General features: G+C 50.3%; 1 protein-coding gene across 4 annotated transcripts in view; it reads left to right on the top strand.

The window, feature by feature from the left end:
* DIDO1 (death inducer-obliterator 1) overlaps window positions 1-26671 on the top strand; it is a 49584-nt gene that overhangs the window by 12881 nt on the left and 10032 nt on the right. For 2 of the 4 annotated variants that reach the window (XM_036901756.2, XM_036901755.2), the window contains exons 2-16: window positions 5140-5309; window positions 5825-5935; window positions 6850-7680; window positions 8222-8543; window positions 10065-10277; window positions 11109-11319; window positions 19762-20227; window positions 20335-20494; window positions 21316-21432; window positions 21543-21647; window positions 21878-22010; window positions 22246-22774; window positions 23208-23361; window positions 23956-24045; window positions 24821-25016. In XM_036901756.2, coding sequence (XP_036757651.2) covers window positions 6851-7680; window positions 8222-8543; window positions 10065-10277; window positions 11109-11319; window positions 19762-20227; window positions 20335-20494; window positions 21316-21432; window positions 21543-21647; window positions 21878-22010; window positions 22246-22774; window positions 23208-23361; window positions 23956-24045; window positions 24821-25016 — 3526 coding nt within the window. In that variant the 5' untranslated portion in view covers window positions 5140-5309; window positions 5825-5935; window position 6850. Of the gene's footprint in view, window positions 1-5139; window positions 5310-5824; window positions 5936-6772; window positions 7681-8221; window positions 8544-10064; window positions 10278-11108; window positions 11320-19761; window positions 20228-20334; window positions 20495-21315; window positions 21433-21542; window positions 21648-21877; window positions 22011-22245; window positions 22775-23207; window positions 23362-23955; window positions 24046-24820; window positions 25017-26671 lie in introns of all 4 variants that reach the window. The other 2 variants (XM_036901758.2, XM_036901759.2) reach the window with 2 other exon arrangements.

Raw genomic sequence — 26671 nt, 5'->3', positions numbered from 1 at the left:
TATATGTAATAGCTTTGAACTTTTTAATGGGCTTAACCAAATACTTGCCTTTTGGGACAAGCATGGTATAAGGTGGTTTGTCCTTGCAGGTGAAGATGGTTCACTGCACACCTCCCGCTCAAAATGGACTGTCAGAAATGAGGCCCACAGGGGGTGGAGCACCTGCAGGCGTGCTGCCCCAGGGCTCCTTTAGGCTACAGGGTGTCGGCCTTCTGACTAAGGCACCTGAGGTAGGCAGGCCATTCTGTGCACAAGTGGTGTTTTGAGGTAGGGTGTAGGCTTTCCCTGTACTGCCTCTCACTGGGTGCTAACAACTCTTGCCAGAGTGAAGCAGGTTGAGAGTAGCATGGGGGCTGTGGATGGTGTAGGGCTCAGGGATCTTGCAGCAGTGCCCCTGGAGGTGCCAGGTTGAGTGGCCCGCACAGATACACCAGAACCCAAACAGACCCATGTGGCTATAAAGGCGGCAGGGTAGCCAGCTGGGCAGAGGGGCCCTGGAAGATCAGGATTCCTGACCAACAGCTACAGGACCTGTTGGCTCTGAGGGGCAGCGGCCTCTGAAGTACTGTCCTGGGAAGTGACTCAAAGCACCTGGCCCCTCTGAGAGTGCACTTGTCCATACTCTTCTCTTCTCTTGCTCTGTCATGGAACGGCGGGGAGGCTCCTGTTCTGGAGCCCATCCCACTGTTGTCCTTGGGCATTGAGCCATAGCCATACTTGTCCCATGTGATGGATTTCTTAATGAGGACAAGAACCTGTACAGTTAGAAGAATTGCTAAGATCCAGACAGTGGCCTTGTCTTCAGAGCACCGATCCCCAGGATGTAGCGTTCAGATGGTCCCTTGTGCGGTGTTTGAAACCATGTTTTTGTCCACTGAGAGACAAGAAAAGAAGGGAGGTGGCTTGGGCTGCAGTAACAAAAGACCACAGATTTGGGGGCTCCTCCAAACATATGTATGCTTCTTACAGCCCTGGAGGCCTGGGGTCAAGGTGGTATCATGGCCCGTCCTGGGGAGGCCCATTCACGGGGCAAGAGAGCTCTCGGGGGCCTCTTTTTAAGGGCCCTGATCCCATTTGCAATGGCTCTGACCTCATGCCCTAAGCTACCTCCCAGAGGCTCCACCTAGCTCCATCCCCTTGGACACTGAATTCTGGGGGAACACAAATGTGCACGGTTTAAAGGCGCCCCTCTACAGCTGTAGTTGAGGAGAGCGTGGCCGCCCCTACATTAGAGAGCAGGGAAGGCCTCTCTTCCTTCACCTTCACCTTGATGCGTTCAGTGTGGCTGTGCAGGTTCCTGGTACTCATTTAGAGTTGCGGACAGAGGACACAAGCCAGTGTTTTGCTTGTGGTTTTGGATAGGGAGAAATCAGAGTGCCATTTGCACACCCATAAGGAGGGAGCTGGAGGCCTGGCTTTACACCAGAGCCCAGCCAACAGGTGCTTAATATCTCTGCATATACGTAAAGCAAAAATACATAAGGACCTTTCAACAGGTTTGTTTCTAAATTTCTCTACTTAACCTCTTGAGAAACTCTTGTGGGTACCATCACTTCATTACAATAACTTTTATTTGGTAAGTGGGAGACCTCTGAATCAATGATTTAGAAGACTTAAAGGTAATTTTTACAACTTAGTGAGGTTCTATGGAGATGGTCAAATAGCAAATTTCCTAGTTTAGTTGTATGCCAAACCTCTTGTTCTGTTGTTCAGTGGACAAGCCCTGGGAGCTACCTGCCTACCTGCCCTCAGCTGGAGTGTCTGCTTTGGGAATATACCGAGTCATCTGGCATTTCTGGCATGTTCTCAGTAAAAACAGTGGTGAAAGAGTCTTTCATTGAGAAACTGTTCCTTTCCTCTCCCCCCTTTCTTTTTTTCTCTCCTTTTTAGTGGTTAAAGAACTTTCCACTAGCATCTTCTCATTATTCCTCATCCACAGCAAGGGATTAGTTGTGAGATGATGACCCTTAACACAAAATACAATACCTGAAACATCAGCCTAACCTATCAAAATTCAAAATTCTGAGTTAGCAGAGTCCAAAATAATGAGGCTGTGCTGTAGCCTTGGATATAATTTCTACTTCAGAATTAAAACTGTTAGTTTGGATATTCTTTTGGGGGCTGTGAGGCTTGCAGGGAGGCCCTTGTGCCCCAGGACCAGCAGGTGGGCACTGCTGTGTGGAGCCTGCGTGTCTTCTCAGCATTGCCCTGCCCTGAGAATAGGAAGGGCATTGTGATTGTCATGATTAAAATTCTTAGAGAAATGGGTCTCTAGGTCTCTAAAGCCGAGTGTCATGTAGTGGTCAAGCCTCCCGTCACAGTGCTGGCAGAGGAGACATTGCTAACATTCATGGTGTTTTTTTTAAACTTACTTAACATAGAACATTTTGGAAAGGCGTTCTGGCGTTTTTGACAAGTTCACTTTTGGCAGCTTAACACTGATGAAGGGTTGGAGAATCTGTAGGGAAATTAGCAGTTGGTTGAGAACAGTTTTGTTGAAGGAAGTGTTTAGTCTCCTCTGAGACTGAGGCACACAGGGGGGTTATTTGCTCATCGCCAGTGTGGGCTTAAATAGGTAGAAACGACCTGAAGTTCTCAATTTGTCTTTTATGGTCCTTGGGGGCCCTCAAACTCTTTTGGGGGCTAAGAGGTCAGAACTCTTTGCACAGTGGTAGTTGGGCCTCCTCCGCTGAGTCAGCCTTTGCATGAGTGGTGAACAGGCATCACACTGTGTGGTGTGCTGCCCACCACCAATAGTGACCCTGCAGCCTGGCCCTGGTGATGCAGTGAAGACTCTCTTATTAGAGCTCAGCCCCCCAGAATGCACCTTCTCAGCATCCCAAGTTGATACGGCAAGTGTGCACAAAGTGCTCATGCACCCCGAAATGGTGCCGTCCCCAGGGAGAGAGCCCCCATGGCCTTAGCCAGGAGCCACACCAGCCACCTCTTCAAGGGTGCTGTTCTGCTTGAAAGGACTGATAGGTTGGCTTTTCAGACTCAGTGTTTGGCAGGCATTTTCTTAAAATGCTTGTGAATCTCAAGGCAAGCAACTGACAGTATTTATTGGTAATGATAAATTTTGAATGTTCAAGTAAAAACTAGAAATTTGAAAAGATTGTGTCTGTCATTGTGAGCTTGATGGCTTCCCAATAACTAAAGACATTCGAGGAGTTGGGTGTTGACAAATGTGTGTCTTCAGCGTGGCCTAAAGAAATGTGTCTACCTGACCAGCACATGCACAGGTCAGAGATACATTCAGAGTGTAAGACCAGCCAGTGGGTGTAGGATGTAGGCAAAGCCATTGGTCAGGTTTCTGGTTCCTTGTTGCAACCAGTTTTTATATTTACCACTTTGGTAAGGTCTGGCATGGTACCAGATAACATCCACAAGTACCTGAAAATCTTTTTTAGTTTTAATTTTGGAAATACCAGTATATTCCACATAAACACAAGCTCTTTGGGGTCCTTGATTTTTTTTTAGGAGTATAAAGGGAGCCTGAGAACAGGTTGGAGAGCTGCTGCCTTTCAAGAACCTTGGAAGGGGGGCTGTGTGTCCTGCTCTGGGATCTCTTGGCCCCCAGTTGGTCCTGTGTTGGTCACCTCCCAGACTCCATTAACAGCAGCTGAGAAATGTTGATGCGCGCGTGTGTGTGTATATACACACATATTTTTTTAACCTTGGAATTTCATAGCATCACTCCTACTTCCCTTGGGAGGAAATGGAGCGGCTCTCAGCTGAGAACAAATTTGCACTTAGAAATGTAGAAAGATAAATTATTTCAGCACATTCGTTGTTCACCTATGGATCTTTTGCTTTCTTGTTCCGGAGATGCCACCTTCTGTTTCCTTTCTGGGGAAGAATTAAGATGATATCATTGCAGTTTCTGACCATAGTCCTCGTGTAAAGTGCTGTCATATGGAAAATTACACACTAAATCTAAGTTGCATTAGGACCGTAACACAATTTTTCTTCTGTCTTTTTTTGTGGGTGTTTTTTCTTTTGATATATATGATTTTGTTTCACAAATTGAAATTTTATATTAGAATTTGTTGAAATTATGAAAAGCAATTTTGCAAATATGAAGTCAGGATAAACGAACCAAATTATCTAGATGATATGATCTATTCTGAATATGTACTTAATCTCATTCCACTTCACAGAAACAATTAGATTTTCTTTTTCTGATTACTCAGAACTCAGATCTAGAAACATGTTTATTTTTCAGATTAACAAATTAAAATTTTCTTTTCATTCCTGAGAACATCTTGATTTCTTGGCTTTTATAAATTCTCGGTGTTGTGAAATATAAAACTTTATTTTCAGTTTCTGGAAAGTCACTCTGAACCATTGAAACTTCATTTGGAGATTGATTTCCACCTTAGAAAGACTTGGTGTCCATGATGATGGATTTGGCTAATCAGAGTGAAATGGCCTATCTCTTTAAAAGGCGGTGCGGCGGAATGTGGGCCTTTGTTCTGTGGTCAAAGACCACAGTGACCAAAAGGCAGTTGGAGTGAGGCTGGGAGAGGTGAGGGGCAGGGCGGAGCAGGGCAGGGGCTGGCAGGGAGGTATTGACAAGGTCCAGGGGAGGCTTATCGGGGAGCAGAGGCTGGTTTGAGGTGTAAACTGGGTGTGGCTCTTGGAGCTTCTCCGCTGATGTGCATGTGGTTAGGGCAAACATTCGTCTTCTACCGTCTTTTTAGGTTTTTAAAATGATGGCACAGCTATAGTACCAGGAACTTTTAATAAGTTCATTCACATATAATTTTGTTGTTCGGCCTTTTCATGTTTCTCTGTGTTGGGTTTTATTGAGCTGGGTCAATTGGAAATAGCCGATACCCCAATTGCTGCTGTTGAAGCCATCATCCCCTGAGGCCTCCACATCTTACCACAGCCTCCCTGCCTCCTCAGTGTTTATGCAGGGATGTGGCCTCTGCAGCCTGGCAGGGCCCCTTTTTAGAGCCTTGTCAAGTGTCTGCCCTTCTTTACAAGTCCTTAAGGAAGGGGACCCAGTTTTGTGCTGTTTTTTGTGTGTGTGGGGGCGTTCCCTGAATATCTTTGTCACATAACGCCCACTCAGTAGATTATTTGGCAGTTACTTAAGATCTATGGTTAAACTGTTTTCTTACTTTCTTTTAGGAGCTTACTCTGTGAGAGCAGTCTTGAGATAATCTGCGTTATCATTGAACAGTTACTGACGGTAGCAGTGTTTTGAGACCAGGCGATTACTTGGACTGCCGCTTGCATCCGCCAGGTTTCTTCTGTTTAGGACATCTGGAAAAGGTGTCCATGCTTTGGTGTTGGGGCAGGTAAAGTATCAGTAGTGTTAAATGTCAGTAACAACATTTTAACTAAATAGGTCTGAAAATTTTTGTTTGTTTCTAAAGTGGCATTAAATGTACAGAAACTGATAAAATGTAACATTTGCATTTGAAACAGTCTAAATTTTAGCCCATGGTTTTTAGATGAATGTTGAAATGATGTTTTAGTTATTTAATTCAGAGCATTCCTTTATAATTCGGCTCATTATTTTGTTAGTGCCTCCACATTGATACTGTATAATTTCCTCTTTGATGAGAACTGTTACCTGTGCAGCAGTTCTTCCTGCAGAAAACCTCAGGAGCCCAGGAAAGTGTTGTAGACGCTGGTGGTGCATGTGCTTGTGTCACCGCCACACCTGAGTGGCCTGCAAGCATCAGGCCAGGCGATGGGGTGGCAGGCCTATGGGCTGGACAGGAAATGGGTAATGACAGCACTCAGTGGGAGCAAAAAGATAATTGGGTTGCGTATGATATTTGAATTCTGTGTATTTTATGTTTTGAAGGTTTTCATTCTATACCAGTTCTTCCCTGGGATGGAACATGGCATAATAGCTGAGTCGTCATTAGCATTTACATGTGATTGAAGCCTGAACAGCTGGGGGAAAATTCTCAAGGTATATTCTGTCTCTTTCAGGTTTTATCATTTTAAACAAGAGTAAGATTTTCATAAATATGGTCTTTTAATAGTAGAAAGTGAGAAAGAACAGAGAAAAGAAATACACAATAAAGCTATGGCCTTGGTCAATATTTGCAAAGTGTCCCAATTATCTGTGGCTGCATAACAGCTGAGCCCCAAAACTCAACAGACTCCAGCAGCGCTCACTTTGTGTCTGGAGTTGTGGCTCAGGAGCTTGAACAGGGCTCAGCTGGGTGATCCTTGTCTGCACAAGGCCCAAAACAGGACTGGGTGCAAGGTCTAGGACAGTACCCTCTCCACAGGGTCCCCCGCAGGGTGGCAGGACTATTTAAAGGACATTCAGAGCCACAGAGCCCGGGTTGGGGCAGCCAGTCCTCCTGCATACTAGACCCAGACCTGGCACAGCGTCTGACCGTGGCCTATGTGAGAAGCCCACGTCTCCACGTGGGAGTGCCGGACACCTGCAGCCACCGCTGGGCGACATGGCCCGTGGCACTCTGGCCCTATCCTTGCACCACGGGCACCGTTATGTGTCTGCTGTTTTCCCTACTGCTGCTTTGTAAAAGCCTTGTCCGGAGCAGGTAAATGATGAAATTATGGATTCGATTTGCTTGCTGCATTTTTCTACTAAGTCTTAGATACTTAAGTATTAAGATTTTCAAGAACCACCTGGAATCGTCTCACTCACCACACTTTAGTTTTAGTGGATGCCTTCGCTCTTCGTAGGTGAAAGTCGTTGTCTTTGATAGTGTCCGAGCTTCCGTCCATGGGTGCTGCTCCCTCTTGTGTGTGATTAAAGGTGGTTCTCTTCTAGCTCCGTGGTTACTAGTCATTCGCCACAAATGTGCCCTCGCTAACACTGGCTGTGCTTTGGTTGCATTTCACCGTCAGGATGGATGAGAAAGGTGACCCAAGCAATGAGGAAGTGCCCAAGGCCATCAAGCCCACCAGTAAAGAGTTCAGGAAAACGTGGGGTTTTCGAAGAACCACCATTGCCAAGCGAGAGGGCGCTGGGGACACTGAGTCAGACTCCCTGGAACCACAGCCACAGCCCCAGAGCCTGTCCTTGCGGCGCAGTGGGAGGCAGCCGAAGCGCACGGAGAGAGTGGAGGAATTTCTCACGACAGTCCGCCGCCGAGGACGGAAGAGTGCCCCCGTCTCCCTCGAGGACCCCAGTGAGCTCGCGTCCGGTCCTGCGACGGATGTGGAGAGTGCCTCTGAAGGGAGCGTGGAGAGCGCCTCTGAGGCGAAGAGTGGCTCCAAGGCTGGCTCCCCGCGCGGTGAGGGGCGGCCAGCTCCCTCCACAGAGGCCAGAGGAGGGGACGAGGATGGCACCTCGGACAGTGACAGCGATGGGTTGACGTTGAAGGAACTCCAGAATCGCCTGCGCAGGAAGCGGGAGCAGGAAGCAGCCAGCAGGCCCCCGAAAGGCCTCCAGAGCCGCCTGAGGAGAGCACGCCGGGAGCAGGACCCCGCGGAGGCTGCGGATGTGGAGGCAGGCAGTGCTGCGGAGGGCCCACCGCCTGGCAGGCAGGAGCCTGAGGCTGGCCAGGAAGCTGGGTCCCAGGCCACGAGCGATGATGGAAACAGCAAGCTGGAAGGGCCAGTGGCTCAGGGACCCAAAGGGCTGGAGCCTGGAGACTCGGGCAGACACAAGCCCGAGTGTGAAGTGTACGACCCCAACGCCCTGTACTGCATATGTCGTCAGCCTCACAACAACAGGTAGGGCGCAGGAGAGGTGAACGTTGGCTCCCTGCTTTCCGAGAAGTCCCAGTGACGAGAGCGGCAGGTTCGCCGTTCTAATAAGAGTTCCAGAGCTGGGCTGACAAACTTGTTCAGTTGAAAGATGAACAAGTCATGGTCAAAAAGAAAAAGGGTGGCAGTTGGGACACTGGGGTAGCTCAGCCCTCCGGCTGTGGTTGGGTTCTGGGTGGTCCTGGGGCACCCTGCTGGGCTTGCTAGGTGGCTCCCAGGCTCGCTGCTGCTCTGTGGAGAGGTGCTGAGGTGGGGGGGGAGCCCGGGAATCCTGTAGCTCAATCTGGACACGCTCCACTTGAGAAACGGTGAAGCGAGTGTAGCTACACCCTCACAAAGCTGAGAGGAGGGCGTGTGAGAGTGCCTTATGTATTGATCTCCCTGCTTTTCTGTATGTTTGCATTCTTTTCCTAATAGAATGCTGGAACTGGCTTGGCTTACTAGTACATGTAATGCTGAGTGTGTGTCTCGTTTTTCATTTCCTAAAACCACTGTCTTACAATTCCAGGTTCATGATTTGCTGTGACCGCTGTGAAGAATGGTTTCACGGTGATTGTGTGGGCATTTCTGAGGCTCGGGGGAGGCTCTTGGAGAGAAACGGGGAGGATTATATCTGCCCGAACTGCACTATTCTGCAAGTGCAGGACGAGACTGACGCAGACACCATAGGCCAGCACGACCCGAAGGCTAGGCCTGCAGACGCTGATGGCACAGACTTCACCAGTATAGGGACGATAGAGCAAAGATCTAGTGAGGACCAAGGAATAAAGGGCAGAATTGAGAAAGCAGCAAACCCGAGCGGCAAGAAAAAGCTCAAGATATTCCAGCCGGTAAGTACCCACCTCCCAAGGCTGGTGATGGGGTTGAGGGGCCTCGGACTTCTGGCGACAAGAGTGTGGCTGTCTTTGGAGGAAGTTAGGTTCTCCTGCAGCCAGGCTGGGGCTGGTGTGGACTGAGCTCTGGTGGGAACAGTCCCACACTTTGCCAGGAGAGCCCTCCGTGCTCCTGCAGGACCTTTGGGGACGACCTAGATCATTATCACTCATGTAACATTTTCCTACCCGGACTTGCTTTGTAAAGTTAGTCATAAGTGTTCTTAGTAATGAAATCTTGAGCTGGATGTGCATATATTAACAAAATTATTTTTTAATTGAAGTAAATGTCCACCTGTGTTACCTGACACCACCCTGAGTCAGTGCTCTGGCACCCACCTCACCAGGAGACACTGAGGGTGGTAGGTGGTAGGCAGCCTCAGCGGGGGCCAGCCTGCTAAACAACCGTGTTTAGTTACTAAGAAATACTATCAGAAATGTAAAATAATGGGAAAAATCACCTTTGTGTCTTTATTGTCAATGTATTTGAGCCTACAAAAGCTTAAATTTTATTCTGAGTTTAACTTCAATTCTGTGGAGGAAAAGCAATACTTAATTTTAAATGTGAGATTTTGTTCAGGTACATTTGAGGGGTCAAAACATACTTGAGTAATTACAAACAGCAGCAGCCAGGTTTAGCTCTTGTAGTGTGCAGGATTCCTATCGCTGCATGACTCATCACCACACACTTCACAGCTTAGAGCAGCACCTATAACCTCAATTAAAACATAGTTTATGAAACCAGTTTCTGTGGGTCAGGAACTGGGCCTGGCTTAGCTGAGCCCTGTCAGGGTCTTTTAGGACTGTATCCCATGTGTTGGTGAGGTCTGGAGTCTCATTAGAGGGTCGGTTGGGGAAAAACCCACTCCAGAAGGTCCCACGGTTTATATGTAAGTCTGTCCTGTGCAGTTTTTGTGGCATACTTAGACTAAGGTGGTGCATGTTCATCTGAGATTCACATTTAATCAGGTGTCCCGGACTTTACCTGTCAGCCTTACCATCCATCAGAGGCTAGCAGGGCCTCCCATGAGGCAGCTGGCTCTTCAGAATGGGCAGTGTGTCTTCTCTGTCCAGGAAGGGCAGCCCTCCCTCTTCTAAGGGTTTTATCTTATTAAGCCAGACCCATTTGATCAACTCAGAATCACCCCAAACTGGGACCTGAATGACATCTGCAAAAGTCCCTGCCTGTTTGCCCTGTAACAGCCAACTCGTGGGCACGAGATCCCACTGTGTCAGGTGCGCAGAGCCTGTGTACCAGGGGCAGAGTCCTAGTGTCCCTTTAGAGTTCTGCCCACCATGGGTAGCATGAAGGGCAGTTAAGAATCTAAACAGGGGAAATAGATTTGTGTGCTTTGAATAAACAGATACCCTTTTAATTGATTTTATCAGTCTCAAAACATGACCTATAGAGATTTTACAAAGTAGTAACTGCTAAAATCGGTAACTACATTGTTTGAAGTCACATATTTTATTCTGCAGGTTGTAGAAGCTCCTGGTGCCTCCAGATGTATTGGTCCTGGGTGCACTAATGTGGCTCAGCCTGACTCAGTTTACTGCAGCAATGACTGTATTCTAAAACATGCTGCAGCTACTATGAAATTTCTAAGTTCAGGTAAAGAACAAAAACCAAAACCTAAGGAAAAGACCAAGATGAAGCCAGAAAAGCTCATTCTTCCAAAATGTAGCGTTCAGGTAAGTCGAGTGAGACCACTATTGGAGCTGGTGAATCAAAATGCAGACGAATGTAAGCAGTCTGTGGGATTGATCCACAGGTGTGGCGAACAGTGTGTGCGGCTGGTGGTGTCGGGTACAAATAAGCTCACGTTCGGATGCTTGTATGTGTGATGTGGCAGGACTCCAGGGTGTTTGGAAATCACAGGCACTTGTTTTACACTCAGAGACCCTTCCTGCAGTTTTAGCTCAGGTTGACATGGCCTCTATTACACCTGTGACAAGTACAGCATTATTTGTGCTCTCCTGTGAGTTTCCTTGGTACAGAAATGTCTGCTTACCCTTTAGATGGCGTCATCACTAAGGCTGGTGACTTTGAATCAGAACTGCCGCAGAAGCAGGGGCTGCTCTGTGCCGCAGGAACATGGGAGCATTGAGCCTGGCTGCAGGGATGTGCAGATTGGTTGTGTCCTGCCTTCTGCAGGCACCACCCCCTCATCCTGCAGTGGCTACCCGCACATTCTCACACTGCAGCCCTTCCACACGGCTCTTGCCTTGTTTCAGTGCTGGCTCATGGGGCTGTTCTGCGCTCCTGGCAGCTTCAGGGATGACAGGCTGTTCTTTCAGGGACCTCCCACTGCTCACTTACTGTCCCCGTGGGCGGCACCTGCAAAGACTGAAGGTCTGCTGGGTGTGCAGCATACCCAGACCTGCTGAGCAGAGGTGGCACCTGAGCCCAGGGGCTCCAAGTGAGCCCAGCAGTGGAGTGTATTGTGACCTTCACTGCGAAGTGAGGTGAATGAAGGTTAGTCTCTGGCCTGCTTAATGATTGGGGTCTTACTGATTGTCCAGGCAGGCATTAGAATCTCCTCTGTGCACAAGAGACCAGCTCCAGACAAGAAGGAGAACCCCGTGAAGAAGGTGGTGGTGGCTGCCTGCCGAAGCGAGGCCCTCACCAAGGAAGCGGCCTGTGAGAGCACACCGTCCTGGGCTAGTGACCACAATTACAATGCAGTAAAGCCAGAAAGGACAGCTGCCCCCTGGCCGCCACTGTTGTATAAATGTATGTATCACCTGGGGCTCTGGACCCATCTGGGCTTTCTGCATGGCCGTCCACTTGGGCCTGTCCAGAGCTGGGAGCTGTAGCCCTGCTTACGCTGCACCTCCAGAGATGGAAGCCAAGGCCCGAGGCCGGACATGCCTGCCAAGCCCGAGTCCTCACCCTTAGTTTGTTGGGACTTCTTTCAGTGTTTTCCAGAAAGCTGTACAATCCTCATTGCTGAATGTTTGCTCTGACAGTTGATGTCTCTAACCTCTGTTTTCATTGCCAGGCTGTGGTAAGTATCTGTGTTCTTTCAACAGTCTGGGTGAGTAGGGCTGCCCAAGGAGTGGAGGCCGTCACTGTCCACACGCCCGCGAGGCTTGGTGATAGCCCGTTAGCTTCAGGAGTTTCACCATTTGGCTTTCGGCTCCTGACCTCGCTTCTCATGTGTTGCGGGAATCTGTTCCTGCAGATTTACTGTTCATCTGATCATTTAATTTAGCTGTGATTTTCAGAAGTTATTTTTGACCATACAGGAATTTTTTCATACCAAATTCACATACTACACACCACACAAGCACACACTCCAGTCTTGAAGGCCACTTAACCACTGCTTCCTGTGCTCCAAGGTAAGTGTGTGTGATGTGCTTGCTCTGATCGGCGCTCTTACCAGGCCCGGAGGGACTGGCTTCCCAACCTTTCTCTGAACGTTTGGGCAGTTTGGTCATCCCTGCCCCATATGCAGATGGAATGAAAGCAAAATATTTCAAATAGATCTGAATTTCCAAATGGGATCATGTGACTTGAATCTTTCCTATTTGTTCATGTTTCTCAGCCTACTTTCCAGAAGTAGATTTTGGAAATTTAAATTGATCAATGGGACACATTCTTCTAAAGTTAATTTTTAGTCAGTATTTAATGCTTTTATACTTTTTATATAGTACCTTATTTTTTATACAGTATTTATGCCTTTTTTAAAAGCACCACAAGCTTAAATAACCGTAACTGCCCAGGTGGCAGAGGGGTGCTGCATTCTCCTATCAGCCAGCCTTTTATCCACTCACCAGAGGGGTACTCGTGTAGGTGAGTGCTGGGCCTAGTGTGCTTAGAACACGTGTCACCGACTGCTTATTGTGAGAGTGTAAACAGCTAGAGACCCAAGACATGGAGTGGAAAGTAAATTGCAAAGGCATAGAGGGAGGGGCAGGGTGAAATTAGGAAGGAGTCATTAAATGCAGAGTTACCCAGTTGCTATATTAAATGAGTCTCAATACACCTTAGGTGGTTGGAGCTAAGAATTCCATATAACAGCTTGTCTCAGATTTTCATCATGATGGCGCCTCTACAGGGCAGCACTTTTACAGAAGCCATGAACATGCCTAAAAAGAAGCATCTCCCGTGTGTGAGTGGGGAAGGGGCAGTTGCCTTGGAATAAGTGCTCTGGAAGCTCTGTATTGGCCGTGGGCACGTATGATAGTAGGGAGTGGGGACGGGTTGGGGACATGAGCCTTGGTGGTTGCAGCAGTTAGCTACACTGCTCGGGCTCTTGGCCAGAACTGCAGAACTGCCGTGAGACCCAGTGGGGAGCCGGAGGGTACACAGCAGGGGCAGGGAAATTGGCGGGAAGGTGGGGAGAGGATAGGACTCCCTCCTCACTCTGGGTTTGTGGGCAGAGGCCTGGTGCAGAGAGGCGGGGAGGTTTCTCTGCTCACAGGTCGGGTCCCCTTTCCACCTTGCCCTCCTCCACCCCAGCTCCTGGTGGAAGCGTGGTGCTGATGGGTGGTGACCACGCATCCCAACACACTACATCTCAGTTAAAATTAACAGGTATCCAAAATTTTTATAGCTTGCCTAAGGGACGTGGTTTTGAGCTAGTTGCTTCTGATCATTTTTTGCTATCCCAAAAACGTCATCTTCCCAAAAGATGATTGAGAGGAGAGTAAAAAAGGTCGTCGGTAAAATGCCTGACGTCACCTTGGTGAGTAGCAGCTCTTTCTGCCTCTGCCACACAATCCCTTCGCAGTGGTGGGAGCAGGGGACGGGACACAAAAGCGGCAGAACCCTGCGTTCCCACGAGGACCCCACACACCTTGCCTCCCAGGCTGGCTGCCGAGAGTGTTTCCAGGTGGGGTGGTGAGATTCCAGGGCAGCTGACAGTGGGAAGTCCTCAGGAGGCATTTTCCATGCCAGTCTGGGTCATGTGGAGCCTGGGTAAACCCAGCCTGGCCCACGGTGCCCGTCGTTTAGAGAGCCGATGCTCAGCTGGTCCTGGAGGGCTGGCTTGGGTTGTGGATGCCAGGGTGGCTTCTGAACATGGGGGACACCTTGCTGTGCACGGACGCTGGCTCCTGCTTCTCCCCGTGAGATACCCAGCAGGCCCTTGGTGTTCTCAGGCTGACATGATCAACATGCACTTGTTCCTCTGGTTATTTTTTAAACTGTTTTTGAGGATTTCTGTACAGTTTATCTTAAGGCAACAATTGCCATTTTATTTACGTCTCCCCAAAATAATATTTCTTTGTGTTTTTATAGTTTTATTCTTGTGTGTTCCACTTCCACTGCTGGTTCACCTTCTTATTGTCAAGGTGTGAAGAGGGCTGAAATTTTTTTCTAAAATGTCCCTGGTAGAATTCTGATAGTCATATTCATAGGCACAAGTCTTAGTATCTTGGACTTCCTAAATGGTTCATTAGGTGACTTAAAACATTGGGGATTTGAACAAATTTTGGCTGGAAAATGAGGTTTTTATACAATTTCATCTAGCTTTGAGAAAATGGGAAACCTAACAGCCTGTACACCCAAGTCTGGATGGTTTGTTAAGCATCTTACCCACACATAAGCATTTCCCCCATAACTCAGGTCCATACCACAAATCGTCCACATCCTGTGGTGAAATGAAGGAGAACACAGGTTTTCGGAAGGATAACTAGTGGCATGGGCTCCAGAAGTACATCTCACAAATTCTAAGAGGTGAAACAAGTCTCCCATAATGCAGAGCATACAGGGGACTAGAACCCAAGAACAGGTGGCACAAGTTGAAAGCCGTGGCAGGGGGTTGGCACGGGGAGGGAGGCTCATGTGCTTTACCAGTTGTGTGAGCCACTTCGTATCTGTCTCTTCCAGAATTGCCAGTGGCCATAAAATGTGGTTGGGGGACAACTGAGACTACATCTGAGCCAATTTCCTCCCCCGTTAAGAGGAAAACCCAGAACTTGTACTGATAAAAGGACGTAGCTTGACAGCTGTTTTTAATATTATACATATAGCTGAAATTTTCTTGGATTTCAGTAACATCCTTTGGGTATTTCAATTTTACTTTTTATAAGCTTAAAAAATACAAACAGTTAAAATTGGGTCAGGGAAAGGTTTCACGTGTGCATAAACTTTAACACCGAGATGAAGCCCATGGCACCTACCTGCCCCTGGGTCTTGGTCTTGGGCGCCCCCTGGAGGAGGAGGCCGCTGGGTGTCCCGGCAGGGCCGGCCCCACGTCACAACCCTCTGGAGCCACGCATCTACTCTGATAGCCAGAGTCGGGGTTCGGGGGGCCCTGCGGTTGGAGCTGTAGCTCCCCCGGTGCCCAAGTTCAGGGGTGTGTGTGAAGCTATAGAATGCCTTCTGTTGGTGTCCTGTTACACGTCACCGTGCACGTAGTTACATTCTTAGCTTCTAAAAACTAAAGACGTGAAGTTGGAAGATAAGAAACTTGGCTGCTTTCACTTAAATGAAGGTTGGGGCGACTGATTGCCACAAGCCTGGAGGAGCTCAGGAGAAGAGCGTGTAAAGGCACCCCTGCAAAGCCTGCCTGTGGCCTGCTCAGCGCCGGCCTGCGGCTTGCAGAGACGGGTAGACGGATTCAACACGCTCCCCAGCTCCTCATATGCAGTAACATCTGGGGCACAAGCGATGTTGGCTAAGTGTCGACTCGTTCAAGTGAGTCATGCCTGTTAGCTGGGTTGGGGGGGCGTCTTGGGAAAGGAAGGGCATCAGTGAGGCCCCAGTGGAGCTCCAGACTTGGGGTTCCCTTTGAGTAGATGAAGTCTGACCATGGTTCATTCTCGTGGTTCGGGCTGTGTGATAAATCTGACCACTCCATTTCTCTGTTACCAACCCAGTGTGAGTCAGGTTTTGAGTTAATTTTCTGCCATGGGAAACAGAACAGCAGTTAGCCAGCCTCCAGGCACGGTTGGTTTTCCACAGGTGTGTCTGGAGTAGCTCAGGTGCAGCGCCCACTGGAAGAGCTTAGCGTGGCCCAGCCAGGAGGGTGCAGCTGGGAGCCTGTATGAAGAGCACCTATGGGGACGTAGCTCGTACCTTCCCAAGTGTTCTTTGGGTGTTAGTTTGCTAGTAAATACAAATCAGTACCTTGTACGTCTGGAGTTAATTCACTTCAGAGGATTTAATCAAGTACACACAAGCTCCCGAGCGTTCAGTGGTTTTCTCTTGCTACTGTTGGTTTTTCACACTAGGAAAAATCTTGTCAAGAAACAAAAGTTGAAATCCAGGGAAACTTCATTTTACACATGTCATGCTGAGCAGGAAATACAACCAATGTCAGTGAAGAATCAATGCTATGCTGCTCCCTTGTGGCCTGAGCTCACGGCTCAGCTGGTAGAGCCCTCACAGCAGGGGCTGACATGGCCTCGCTGCAGAACGGACTTGGGGCCTCGTTCCTGGGTCAGCGGGGACCCACCTGCCTGCAGTGCATCCCTGGGGCAGTGGCTTGGGACTCGCCAGTGTCCTGGAAGCTCACTTCTCATTTGATTTCTCAGTCTGCACAGTCAGTGATCCTTCAACAGTGGGCCCACCCCAGACATCAGTGTGACTGAAAGTCCCCCCTCTGGGGGGGTAGGTACATGGCTTGGGCAGGACAAAAGAGCAATTTGCAGTTTCCCTGAGGGCGCTTCAGCCCCCTGGTACCGGTGAGGAGCTGGCCTGCGAGGGCTGACACTGGACTGGGTATCAGGCTGCGCTGGCGGGGTGTGGGTCCCATGTTTACTTCCTGCCCTGCTGTGCCTCCGTGTGGGCAGGTGCACAGCTGCTTCCCAGAGGAGAGCGACCCACATGCCTACATGCTGCTCTTGGAGACCTGCATCCTCCTGGCCTCTGCTGAGGCTCGCCAGTGCCCCCTAGTGGCCAATGGTGCTGTAGCATCCCCGCCACCCTGCAGTGTGACAAAGCCCCATTTTTCATGCTTACTGGGAAAGTAGCCAATTAGAGTGAGCTACCAGTCCCTGCACGCTGTCCTGCCCAGTTCACCAGGCTTCACCCCAGACAGCTCCCTGTCATTGCACAGATCTGGCTGGACTCCACAGAAAACTTCATCTGAAGCAATGGGCAGCTTTCCCTCTTAGAGTTACTAAGGCTTCAGCTAGCTCCCTAAGTCCAGCACCCAGCCTGGAGCTTGAGGCACACAAGCAGGCTCCCAGCATGGGGAAGGTAATGGAGGTGTTGTGTGACCTAGGGCACCCTCCCCAGGGGCAGTGCTGTGACTGGCCTCCAGGAATTTGGCAGCCCTCAGGGCGCTGGGAGGATCTGCTGTCCCCTGCAGCCACCCTTGAGGTGGGGGAGGGGGGAGGATGCTTATGTTTTCCAGAGTAGGTTTTTTCTGGGTGGCTACAGTTATTCCTTGCCCTTCTGTAAATTTATACACAACAGTGCATTTGGATAAGGAATTTGCAAGTTTGATTTTAGCTCTAATCAAAATGGTGTTTCTCACCAACAGCACCAGCCTTGGCACCGCCAGAGCAGCTGTCGGGTCCAGGTGACAGTGGGGTCAAAGGTACCAACATCTGTAAGCAGTTGCTGGGTAGAATTTTTTTGCATGTTTTAAACACTTCCTTTCAAAGGGGAAAATAGGCATGGCCAACTTGTTTCCAGTTTCAGAGCATTTTACTGGTAGTTAATTCACCTAATTATACCTGTTTATATACTCTGAGGCACAGGTAAGGAACAACAGAAGTTGACCTTTTAAAAAAACAACTAATTTTATAGCATAGTGATTAAGGAAAGCCAATACCCGCCTATTTGATAGATTACATTCATTTATTGTTACTACTCTTGGATAATAGACCATCCTAATCACATGTATGGGGCATGTCCTAAAAATAATTCCTTGGGTTTTCCCTGGACTAGTGGGAGCACTGGTCGGGCATGATGGTCTTCGGTTCTGATGTGGGGACCTGGATCCAACATTCTTGAAATCAACATGAACCTGCAATCAGGCCCCATCACGCATTTCCTGTCTTTTAAAATTAGGCATCTTATGGATGGATGGCTCCAGATCTTGATTTCAGGTCCTGGCTGGTTCCTCCCTCCATGACAGCCCACCACCTCCTTCTGCCCAGGGCCAGGAGCCTTAGGCCTTGTCATCAGTGCCATGTTGAGAATTCTTGCCGTACTCCAAGCCTCTTTCCTCCCCTTCCCTTGCCTGCCCTCTGTGCCCAACAAAGGGGGCCACTGTCCATTTTATTTAACCTAAACTCTAGCAGCCCCACAGGTTAGATGCTGCAGCCCTCATTAGCCAAATCTGCGTTGGTAAAAATAAATGTCTAAGTACTGAGGTATGGCGACTCCATATATAAATTGGATCCAGTGAAATAACGTGTAGAAATGTGCCTCTTAGCTTTGTCTCTATCACATTTCTGTTCTTGACTTTGTTAGACGTGGTCCTTACCCGGTAGTGTTCAGAAACCTGGCCCCCAGGGAATGAGCCTTTGGAGGTGTGGCTGCTGGTGGGGTGGGGTGGGTTTTGACCTGCAAGTCAACCACTCACATTGTGTAGTGGCCTTGGGAAACCCAGCAGCTTGGGCCTGCTTGGGGAGCCGGTGAGCACAGGGACTCGGTGGCCGGGCCACCTTGGGCAGGGCTGGAGGCTGGAGGCTCTGTGGAGCGAGCACACTGGATTTACAGTCGGAATGGATGCTCAGTAATGAAGCACTTGCAGCACACAGCTAAGTCTGGATTTGTGCAGGGCTGTTCCAGATTTTGTTGAATTAGGTCATTTCACTTAAAAAGCAGAAAAGGCTCAAAGTCCTTGGGCTGTTAGCACTTGTTTCTGAACTGGACAGAGTGGTTGGTGATGTCCGGTTGCTGAACTGCAGGAAGGGGATTGGTTCTGGCCCTCCGCCCAGATGGCCGGGCAGGAGGCTGTGCTGGGGTCTGGGGGTTGTGAGCGCCACAGGAGGGCTGTTTGTGGAGCCGGGCCTTACTGGTGGGTGGGGTTTCGCCTTTTCCTCCTGACTGCAGCTCACGGGGATGGTTAAAAAAGCACCGGTGGCTGATTGGTTGATTTTTAATCCCTTTGTAAAAGTGGAAGATTGGAAGATTGAAAGAACATCTGTTAGAGTCCCCCATTGGGGTGTCAGGGAGTTTTTGAGGCTCACTGCTGCCTGGCTGTCTTGAGAAAAGCAGGCACCTGGAGAGTTGGTTTCTACATTGGTCCCTTGCCTGGCTTGACCACTTGCTCTAGGCAATACCCACATGGTGTCCCGGCTCACTCGCTGGGCCCACCTATTCAGGATTTTGTTGCTCTGAATTGCTGCCGTTCAGTGTGGTCGAGCAGGGGCCATCAGCCAAGTGCCGCACTCGGGTCCCAGCTCCCGACTAGGCTCTGGGCGGCCATACGTCCCTGGCACCATCTTCCTTGCTTACCTGAGACCTTGACTCTGACCCTGAGATACAGGAGTCTGGGTATCCGTCCTTTAGTGTTCTTCCTTAAAAACACTGACATCATACAAAGATTTTTGTGCAAATCGAGGCCATTATTTTTAGCTTTGACCAAAATCATTGTTTGGATAAAGTGCTAATTTATCATCTTACCAAGAATCGAACACAACTAGAGGGGCTGTAAGTGAGAACATTTGTGGAACAGCATATGTATGCTTGTCATCTAACACTGTGTATGAAAATGATCAATGTTGCCATGTTGAAGATTTCTGTCAGCATATTTTATTAATGTCCTGTTCCCTGATTTTTTGTCCAAAAGAATAGTGATCATCTGTGGGTGCCCCACCCCAGCGCCCCGAGAGTGGACTGTCACTAGTCCTTCCAAAGCCCCAAGGGCACCAGGTTAGAGGGGCAGTTGAATATGTTTACAGAGAATTTGAGGCATTCTGAAAAGATTTTTTAAATTCATACTTATAAAACTGTACTTGAATTTTTAGCATGCTGTTGTAAATCTGCCTTTTTCTGATAGTGTAAAATTTAGATTAGTGTCATAACTAGAGTCTGTTGACTGAAATGAGGTCTAACACAATAAAGCATTTATCTGTGGGACGGCCACTAGCAAATAACTGCGGGCAGCCCTAATCTGCACTCTTTTTTCTGAGTGTGATAATGACTTTTAAAGCCCTTTTGTCTAATTCTACATCACACAGTCATGCCTGCTGAGCTTTGTCCAGCATGTAGGTAAGTGTGCTTTTCAAGGGACCTGGCCTGCTAAGCATCCTGTCTTCTTTGCAGCCCTGAAGGAGGACAGACGTGCCGAGGAGAAGGTGGCGGTGGCTGCACCGAAGAAAGCGGCTCCTCCAGGCTCCTTAGGCAGCAAACACCCTTTGCCCAGAAATCTCGTCCCAAAGAAATCTCCTCCTTTCTCAAATGTAGCTGCAGTGAAACCGGCCATCAAAATGTCACCCTCAGGCTTCAAGGGCACCATACCCAGGAGGCCATGGCTCTCAGCCACCCCCTCGGGTAGTGTTTCCACTGCCAAGCGGGCAGGGCTAGCGCCTGTCACTGCCACGTCTGCCCCCAAGAGGTCACTGGGCTCCGCTGCCTCTGTGGGGGCCATCCGGAAGCCAGCAGCAGCCTCCGGCCCCTTGGCCTCCCCAGCCTCAGGGCATTTGGGAGCATCGGGCCCCACCCCATCACAGCCAAATTCGCAAATCCGGCAAAATATAAGGCGCTCCTTAAAGGAGATTTTGTGGAAAAGGTGGGTCATGTACTTTAGTCTTAGCTGTTACAGTGGTCGTTTTACAAGTGCCTAGGGTCTTAAAAGATGTGTGGCTGCCTGGTTCACACAGCTCTTACTCCTTCCAGGGTCAGTGACAGTGATGACTTGATCATGACAGAAAATGAGGTGGGGAAAGTTGCGCTCCATATTGAGAAGGAGATGTTTAACTTGTTCCAAGTCACGGACAATCGCTACAAGAGTAAATACCGCAGCATCATGTTCAACCTCAAAGACCCCAAGAATCAGGTGTGTGCCTGGTGTGGAAGGAGGCTTGCTGCCTCGCAGTGACACGCCGGACCTGCATCTTGAATGCTTGCATCCTTTCAGCAAATGCTAGACAGGTGTCTGTCCCTTTGACACTTGCCCCAGGCCACATGCTGCTGACAGAGAGTTTAACCACCTAATCCAAACAAGGCTGTGAAGTCACATTGCCCCCATTTCATTGACTGGAGTATTTCTTATCGTATTTGGGCCCCAGAAACCCTGTTCTGCCTTATTGCCCATCAGCTGAGTTGGGGTTTCTTTAGGGAATAGCCAGTGGTGAACACACCATGCTCCCGATGACACTGTGCTGTTCCCACTGGGGGCACGGGGCATTCAGTCCTCTGCAGCTGTGGGTGGGCACTGCTGTTGCCGCAGAACCCCACAGGAGCGAAGGTGCTGGCCTGCTGCTGCTCTCCCATCCTCTGGCCTCAAGCTCCCCCTGTGTTTAGAAGCAGTCAAGTGCTCTGACACCCCACCTCACGTGTTGACCCCTTCCTTCACTCCTAGCATTGTGCCTTTTTGAATGGATTTTTTTCCTCACAGATCTTTTTAGCAGCATCAGTGCAGCTTGGGCCTTGAGGTTTGCCCTTCAACCTCTGCAGTTGTCTTCTGGGCCCCTTTGCTCTACCCTGGGGTGGCCTGGCTGTTGCCCTCTGGTGAGATTCGGGCCCTGCTGCCTGGTCCGGTGCTCAGGCCTGCATCCCACCATCCCCAGCCTCTGGGCAGGGGCTTCTTGTACCACCTTGTTTTTTGGGTCCTCTGTAGCATCTTGGAAACAGACACTCAAATGTGTTTGTTTATAGGGGCTCTTCCATCGTGTTCTGCGGGAAGAAATCTCTTTGGCAAAGCTGGTGAGAATGAAGCCAGAAGAACTCGTGTCCCGTGAGCTCTCCACATGGAGGGAGAGGCCAGCCAAGCCAGTGAGTGTAGGGCGGGCTCCCAGGGCCCTAGGTGCTTAGCCCTTCTCTGAGCCGAGGGGTGGACGTGGCGCGAGCTGGTGCTCCTCGGCCACGGGTCTGTCTCATCGTAGGTCATGGAGGTCAGGACTAAACTGCACAGTGAGAACAAGAAGATGGCCGTTAAACAGGAAGCCATTCCCGACTTGGAAGACTCTCCACCAGTGTCAGACTCAGATGTAAGCACTGGGGCCTCCAGGGTCACGAAGGCTGGGGGCAGGCCCCTCCCATCGTTCTCAGGAGCCTGAGCTGTTGGCGGGACACTGAGCTCCGGACAAGTGCACGTGGTTGTCTTCAAGTGCAGGCACCCCAAGGCCCTTCCCTGCCCCCAGGGGTGTTTATCGCTTATGCTGTTCTTCTGTAGATGGGCTGGATGAGGACTGACGTGGCTTGTGTCTTTTGCCCCCAGGAGCAGCAGGAATCGGTGCGAGCTGTCCCAGAGAGCACAGCGCCCCTCCTCGACGTCTTCAGCAGTATGTTGAAGGACACGACGAGTCAGCACCGGGCGCATCTTTTTGACCTAAACTGTAAAATTTGTACGGGTGAGCCAAACTTGGGGGTTGAGGCTCGCTTCTGTGTAAAGGCACCAGCCCTTGTAATGGTAGCTGTGTGTGACCCAGCTTAAAGATGAGAAGTCTAGAGTGGCTTTCTGAAGCTTTTGAAGTTGGCCCCTACCTTGGTAGCATTGCTTTCTTTAATTCTCTTAAGAAATGGCCTGCAGGGTGAGCCGTGCTGTGAACGCGCCCGATTTCTCACAGTGACCTTCTTGCTCTTCAGGTCAGGTTCCTTCATCAGAAGATGAGGCAGCTCCAAAAAAACAAAAGTTGTCAGCTTACGCTAAGAAGGAAGAGTCAAAACCCAAGTACGACGCGTCTGCCTCTGAGCCAGTTCTTAGCTCAGCTGACGAAATCATACTAGAAACACTGCCTGAAAATGCCTCCGAGCCAGACTTGGAAAGTGCTTCTCACGCACACTTGGAAAGAAAGTTTTTCCCCGTGCCTCCGGGAGATGGCCACCCTGAGCCCTCCCCACTGGAAGGCCCCTCTTGCCCGGCCTCCTGTGGGGGCGGGTTGCTCACCACAGTCACGGTGTCCGGCCGAGACCCACGGACCGCATCAAGTGGGTCGTGCACAGTTGTGGCCCCTGCTGCAGCCCGCGTGGACGACTCCCAGCAAGCAGAACCCCGGCAAGACATCGTGAAGCCTGCTGCCACTTCTGTGACCACACCCAAGTCCATACTAGCTAAGCCATCCTTGTCCCCTGAGCCTAGATACCTCCTGTCAGTGCCGCCGTCTCCAAGCATCAGGTGCGGTCCCCACTTACAGTTGGAACAAACCAAACACGTTCTCTGCCACTAGATTAATGCATGGCGTCGTAATGAGTGATGCAGCACATTCATCTCGGTGATCTACCCGGCAGTGGAACACAGCGTTAATGTCTCATAGGGCATTTTTAAAGGCCTGGTTTTAGGATGCCTAATTATTATTTTGGAAGTACAGATCTTAAAAACTGAAATTTAAATTTACAGCCATCCGGTTTTGTTGCCTATTTAGGTTCATTCTTTTTTAACCAGAATATCTAAGGGTATCATTATGACTAAAGTAGTTAACTTGAGAGAGAGAGCTCCCAAAACTTGCAGGAATTTACTTTTGTTTTATAAATGTATAAAATCTTCATACTTTGGAAATTCCTTGTTCAGAGAGAAAGATTTACCTGTTTTCTGTGGTTTTGTTTTACAGCGTCTCAGAGTCACGTTCCCCTCCAGAAGGAGATACAACCCTCTTTCTGTCTCGACTCAACACCATTTGGAAAGGATTTATTAACATGCAGAGTGTAGCCAAATTTGTCACTAAGGCATATCCCGTCTCTGGATGCTTTGATTATCTCAGTGAGGTCAGAATCAAGTGTGTGTGAGTGTGCACACGTGGGCTTCCTGGGAGCTCTGGTCCCGTCCCTGAGTCTGATGTGTAGTCCTTGCTGAGCATCTGGGTTCACGGGCACTCGGTGGCTGGTAGAGCTTGCTGCTCTGAACCGGCCAGTACAGCAGGCTGGGCGCTGGGCCTCCTGATTCACGTGAGAAAGCCGAAGCCCGTGTTCCCCCTCCACTGGGCGAGGCGTTGACCCAGTGTGTGTGGGCACCTGCCATACACATGGCCAGGCATGTGGCCTACCTTGGTCTAGAGTGACTTGATAGCTCCGGCTTTCTGGAACTACTGAGAACAGCCCAAGCCTTTAGCCAGGGGGCGTGAGTCAGCCAGTGTGGGTGGCGTCTGAGCCACGAGCACACGTGCATGTTATGTGGGTCCAGTGTGGCAGAGCTGCTGGGTTAGTAACTCAGACACATGCTAGGGCATTGAGCAGCCGTTCCTGTGACGGTTTGCTTGGGAGTAGTTGTGGCTTCTTGGATCTCAGGGAGCTTGCTGCTTTGAAATCGCGACATCATATCTGAATGCTTCTGGTTATTTACTCAAAGTGCATTTTGTTTAGGACCTGCCCGACACGATTCACATTGGTGGACGGATTGCGCCGAGGACAGTTTGGGATTACGTTGGCAAACTCAAATCTTCTGTGTCTAAGGTACCTGCTCACAGTCTAATCTCAGCGCCCGTGGAAGAAGTGCTTTTCCCTCCTCATCTTGATGGATTAATACCTGAAATGTCAGCCTGTAGTCGATTATGTGTTTCCAAAAGAATGTTGAACATTTAAGTCTGTAGCTGGATAACTGTGTGAGAGAGTGTTTGAGAAACGAATAGTGGTTTCATCCACCATCTGATTGAGTCATTATTTATGTGGCTCAGCATTAGGCACTTTGCCCCCTTGTTTCTGTGACCCCAGCTGCAGAGATGGTGCCTGGGAGGTGACCTGGGCTCTGGGCAGGCTTGGGATCTGTGAAGGGCTGAGATTTCATGCAGCTGAGTGGCCCATGTGCAGTGCTCATGGGAAAGGGCTGCAGTTTGTCAGGTTTGCAGGAGGGTTTAGACGGTCCCATCCTAGAGCTGCAGGCATCTCGGAGATCGTATGGCCAGTTGATGGTGATTGCAGACACCACCTGCTTAGTGAGGGCACCCTGGGCCTGTGCCGCCTCGGTGTGAGAGCCCCAGGAGGACCTGGGCCACGTGCAGCAGTAACGAGGGTGTCCTGCCGACTCCAGGGCGAACCGGCAGCCTGACGCTGGCCTGTGCTCCTCACTGCCTCTTACTTCCACCTGTGGGGCAGCAGGACTCCGGCAGCCAGTCAGGAAGTTGCTCACTTCTCCTTTGCGACTGCCCTTGAGGCTTCGCTGCAGAACGGAAGCGGGGTCTGCTCCGCAGCCACAGGTCACGCCTTCCCCTCTTCTCTGTTTGTGCCACAGGAGCTGTGTCTGATCCGCTTCCACCCCGCGACGGAGGAGGAGGAGGTGGCCTATATCTCTCTCTACTCCTATTTTAGCAGCCGTGGCCGCTTCGGCGTCGTCGCCAATAACAGCAGGCACGTCAAGGACCTATACTTGATCCCGCTGAGTGGAAAGGACCCTGTTCCCTCCAGACTCCTGCCCTTCGAGGGACCAGGTAAGCGCCAGCTTTGTGGGTGATGATCAGGCACCTCTCACCCCACACAGCCTCTCCCACCAACACCAAGTCCTGCTGAGGTGGTCACAAGGAGGTGCATTTACTGCCCACCCGGTCCGTGACCCCCCAGGAGCGGGAGTTGGGGTGTGGGCAAAGCAGCTCTAGCTGTGGGGCTTGGCCTCTGGGACTTTGGAGGGGGCACTGCAGGTACCCTTATTATAGCATGAATTGGCTTAGAAAGGCTTTAGGAAAAGGGGAAGACCCCGCAGGCTCCGACCAACATACGTGGCCTTGGGTCTGTGGAGTGGCCAGGTGAGCCTGAGGGGCAGCCCCTGATGCTGGCCTGTCCAGGCCACTGAGCTCACTTCATGACATGCAGCTCCGAGGGGAACAGTGCCTGCACGGCTTCTTTCCTTCTCTACGGCTTAATTTCCAGGGGATACAAGAAGGCTGCTTGGTATTAGCTCATTTTGTAGGAAGTGCTGCCCCCTGAGGATTACTTGCCACATTAACCAGGTTCAGACTTGTCTGGTTGCAGTGATTGACAGGGGCGGGGTCTGCAAGGTCTAGCCCTTAACCGTGAGAAGCTGATGTGACTCAGGCTGTGCCACTGGCAAAAAATACCTAAATTGAAGTGTCTCCCTGGCATGGAATCCCCAAAGGGCCGATAATTCCTACAAGATGGCGTATCCAGCACACAGTGCTTTACTATCTTTGGTGACTGGGCAGTCTGAGCTATCTCTGGTGCTGCCTAGACCCTGGCACCTCTGTGCCCGTGACCCCTGCCACCAGTCCTTGGCAAGTGCTCCTGCCCCAGCCACACCCTCAGCCAGCTGGGCCCCCGCACAGCTGCTCCAGTGCCTGGCCCTGCGGCAGTGCCGCTGGCCACCACCGTCACAGGCCCTCAGGCCCCAATGGTGCAATGCTCATGCTCAGGTAGGCCTTCTAGGGCTCTGCCCACAAGGGTATGGATTGGTGTCAGTGATCAAGGGTTAAACGTTTACTAGCATGATAAATTCAGTTTTCTTAATGGTGGATGCATCTTGAAGGCCCAAGTACTTGAGGGTGTCATCTTGTACTCCTGGGGGGAAAGGCCATCCGACAGGCGGCAGGAAGAGCCTTGCGGGGGGCTCTGGGTGAGCAACTCTGGGGAGTGCTGACCGGGTTCCCCAGACAACGCGAAGGGAAGCGCCCCGTGCTCCTGAAGTGAAGATGAAGCTGACCTCAGACCCCATGAGGACCCGGTCAGTGCCCAGCGCACAGCTGCTGTGCAGGGCTGGTATAAGCAGGGTAAGGCAGGCACACCGCTCTCAGAGACAGAGCGCATGGGAAGGGGTGTGAGTCTGGGAATGCCAAGCCTGCCCCTGTAAAGAGTCAGAGCACTCTGCCCCCTCCCTCGTGTTTGTTGTGACTTTCTGCAACTCAGCGGCATGGGCCCTGAGACCTTCCGGTCACATCTGGTCCAATGAGCAGGGTTGTCGGATATGTTGAGCGAACCCCACAGTATCTGCCAGGTGCAGGGCCTCACAAGGGGCTGCTGTGAGCAGCGATGGATGGAGTTAGGCTCAGCCCTCAGGCAGGGGTCAGTTCCCTGTGGTGGACAGGAGCAGTCAGGAAGCCACCAGAGGAAACCCCCCATAGGACCCATGGTGGGA

The sequence above is a fragment of the Manis pentadactyla genome, chromosome 5 (genome assembly GCF_030020395.1).
Source record: "Manis pentadactyla isolate mManPen7 chromosome 5, mManPen7.hap1, whole genome shotgun sequence".
Lineage (NCBI taxonomy): Eukaryota > Metazoa > Chordata > Mammalia > Pholidota > Manidae > Manis > Manis pentadactyla.
The sequence above is the reverse complement of the archived record's forward strand: the minus strand, read 5'-3'. Positions and strand labels throughout refer to the sequence as shown.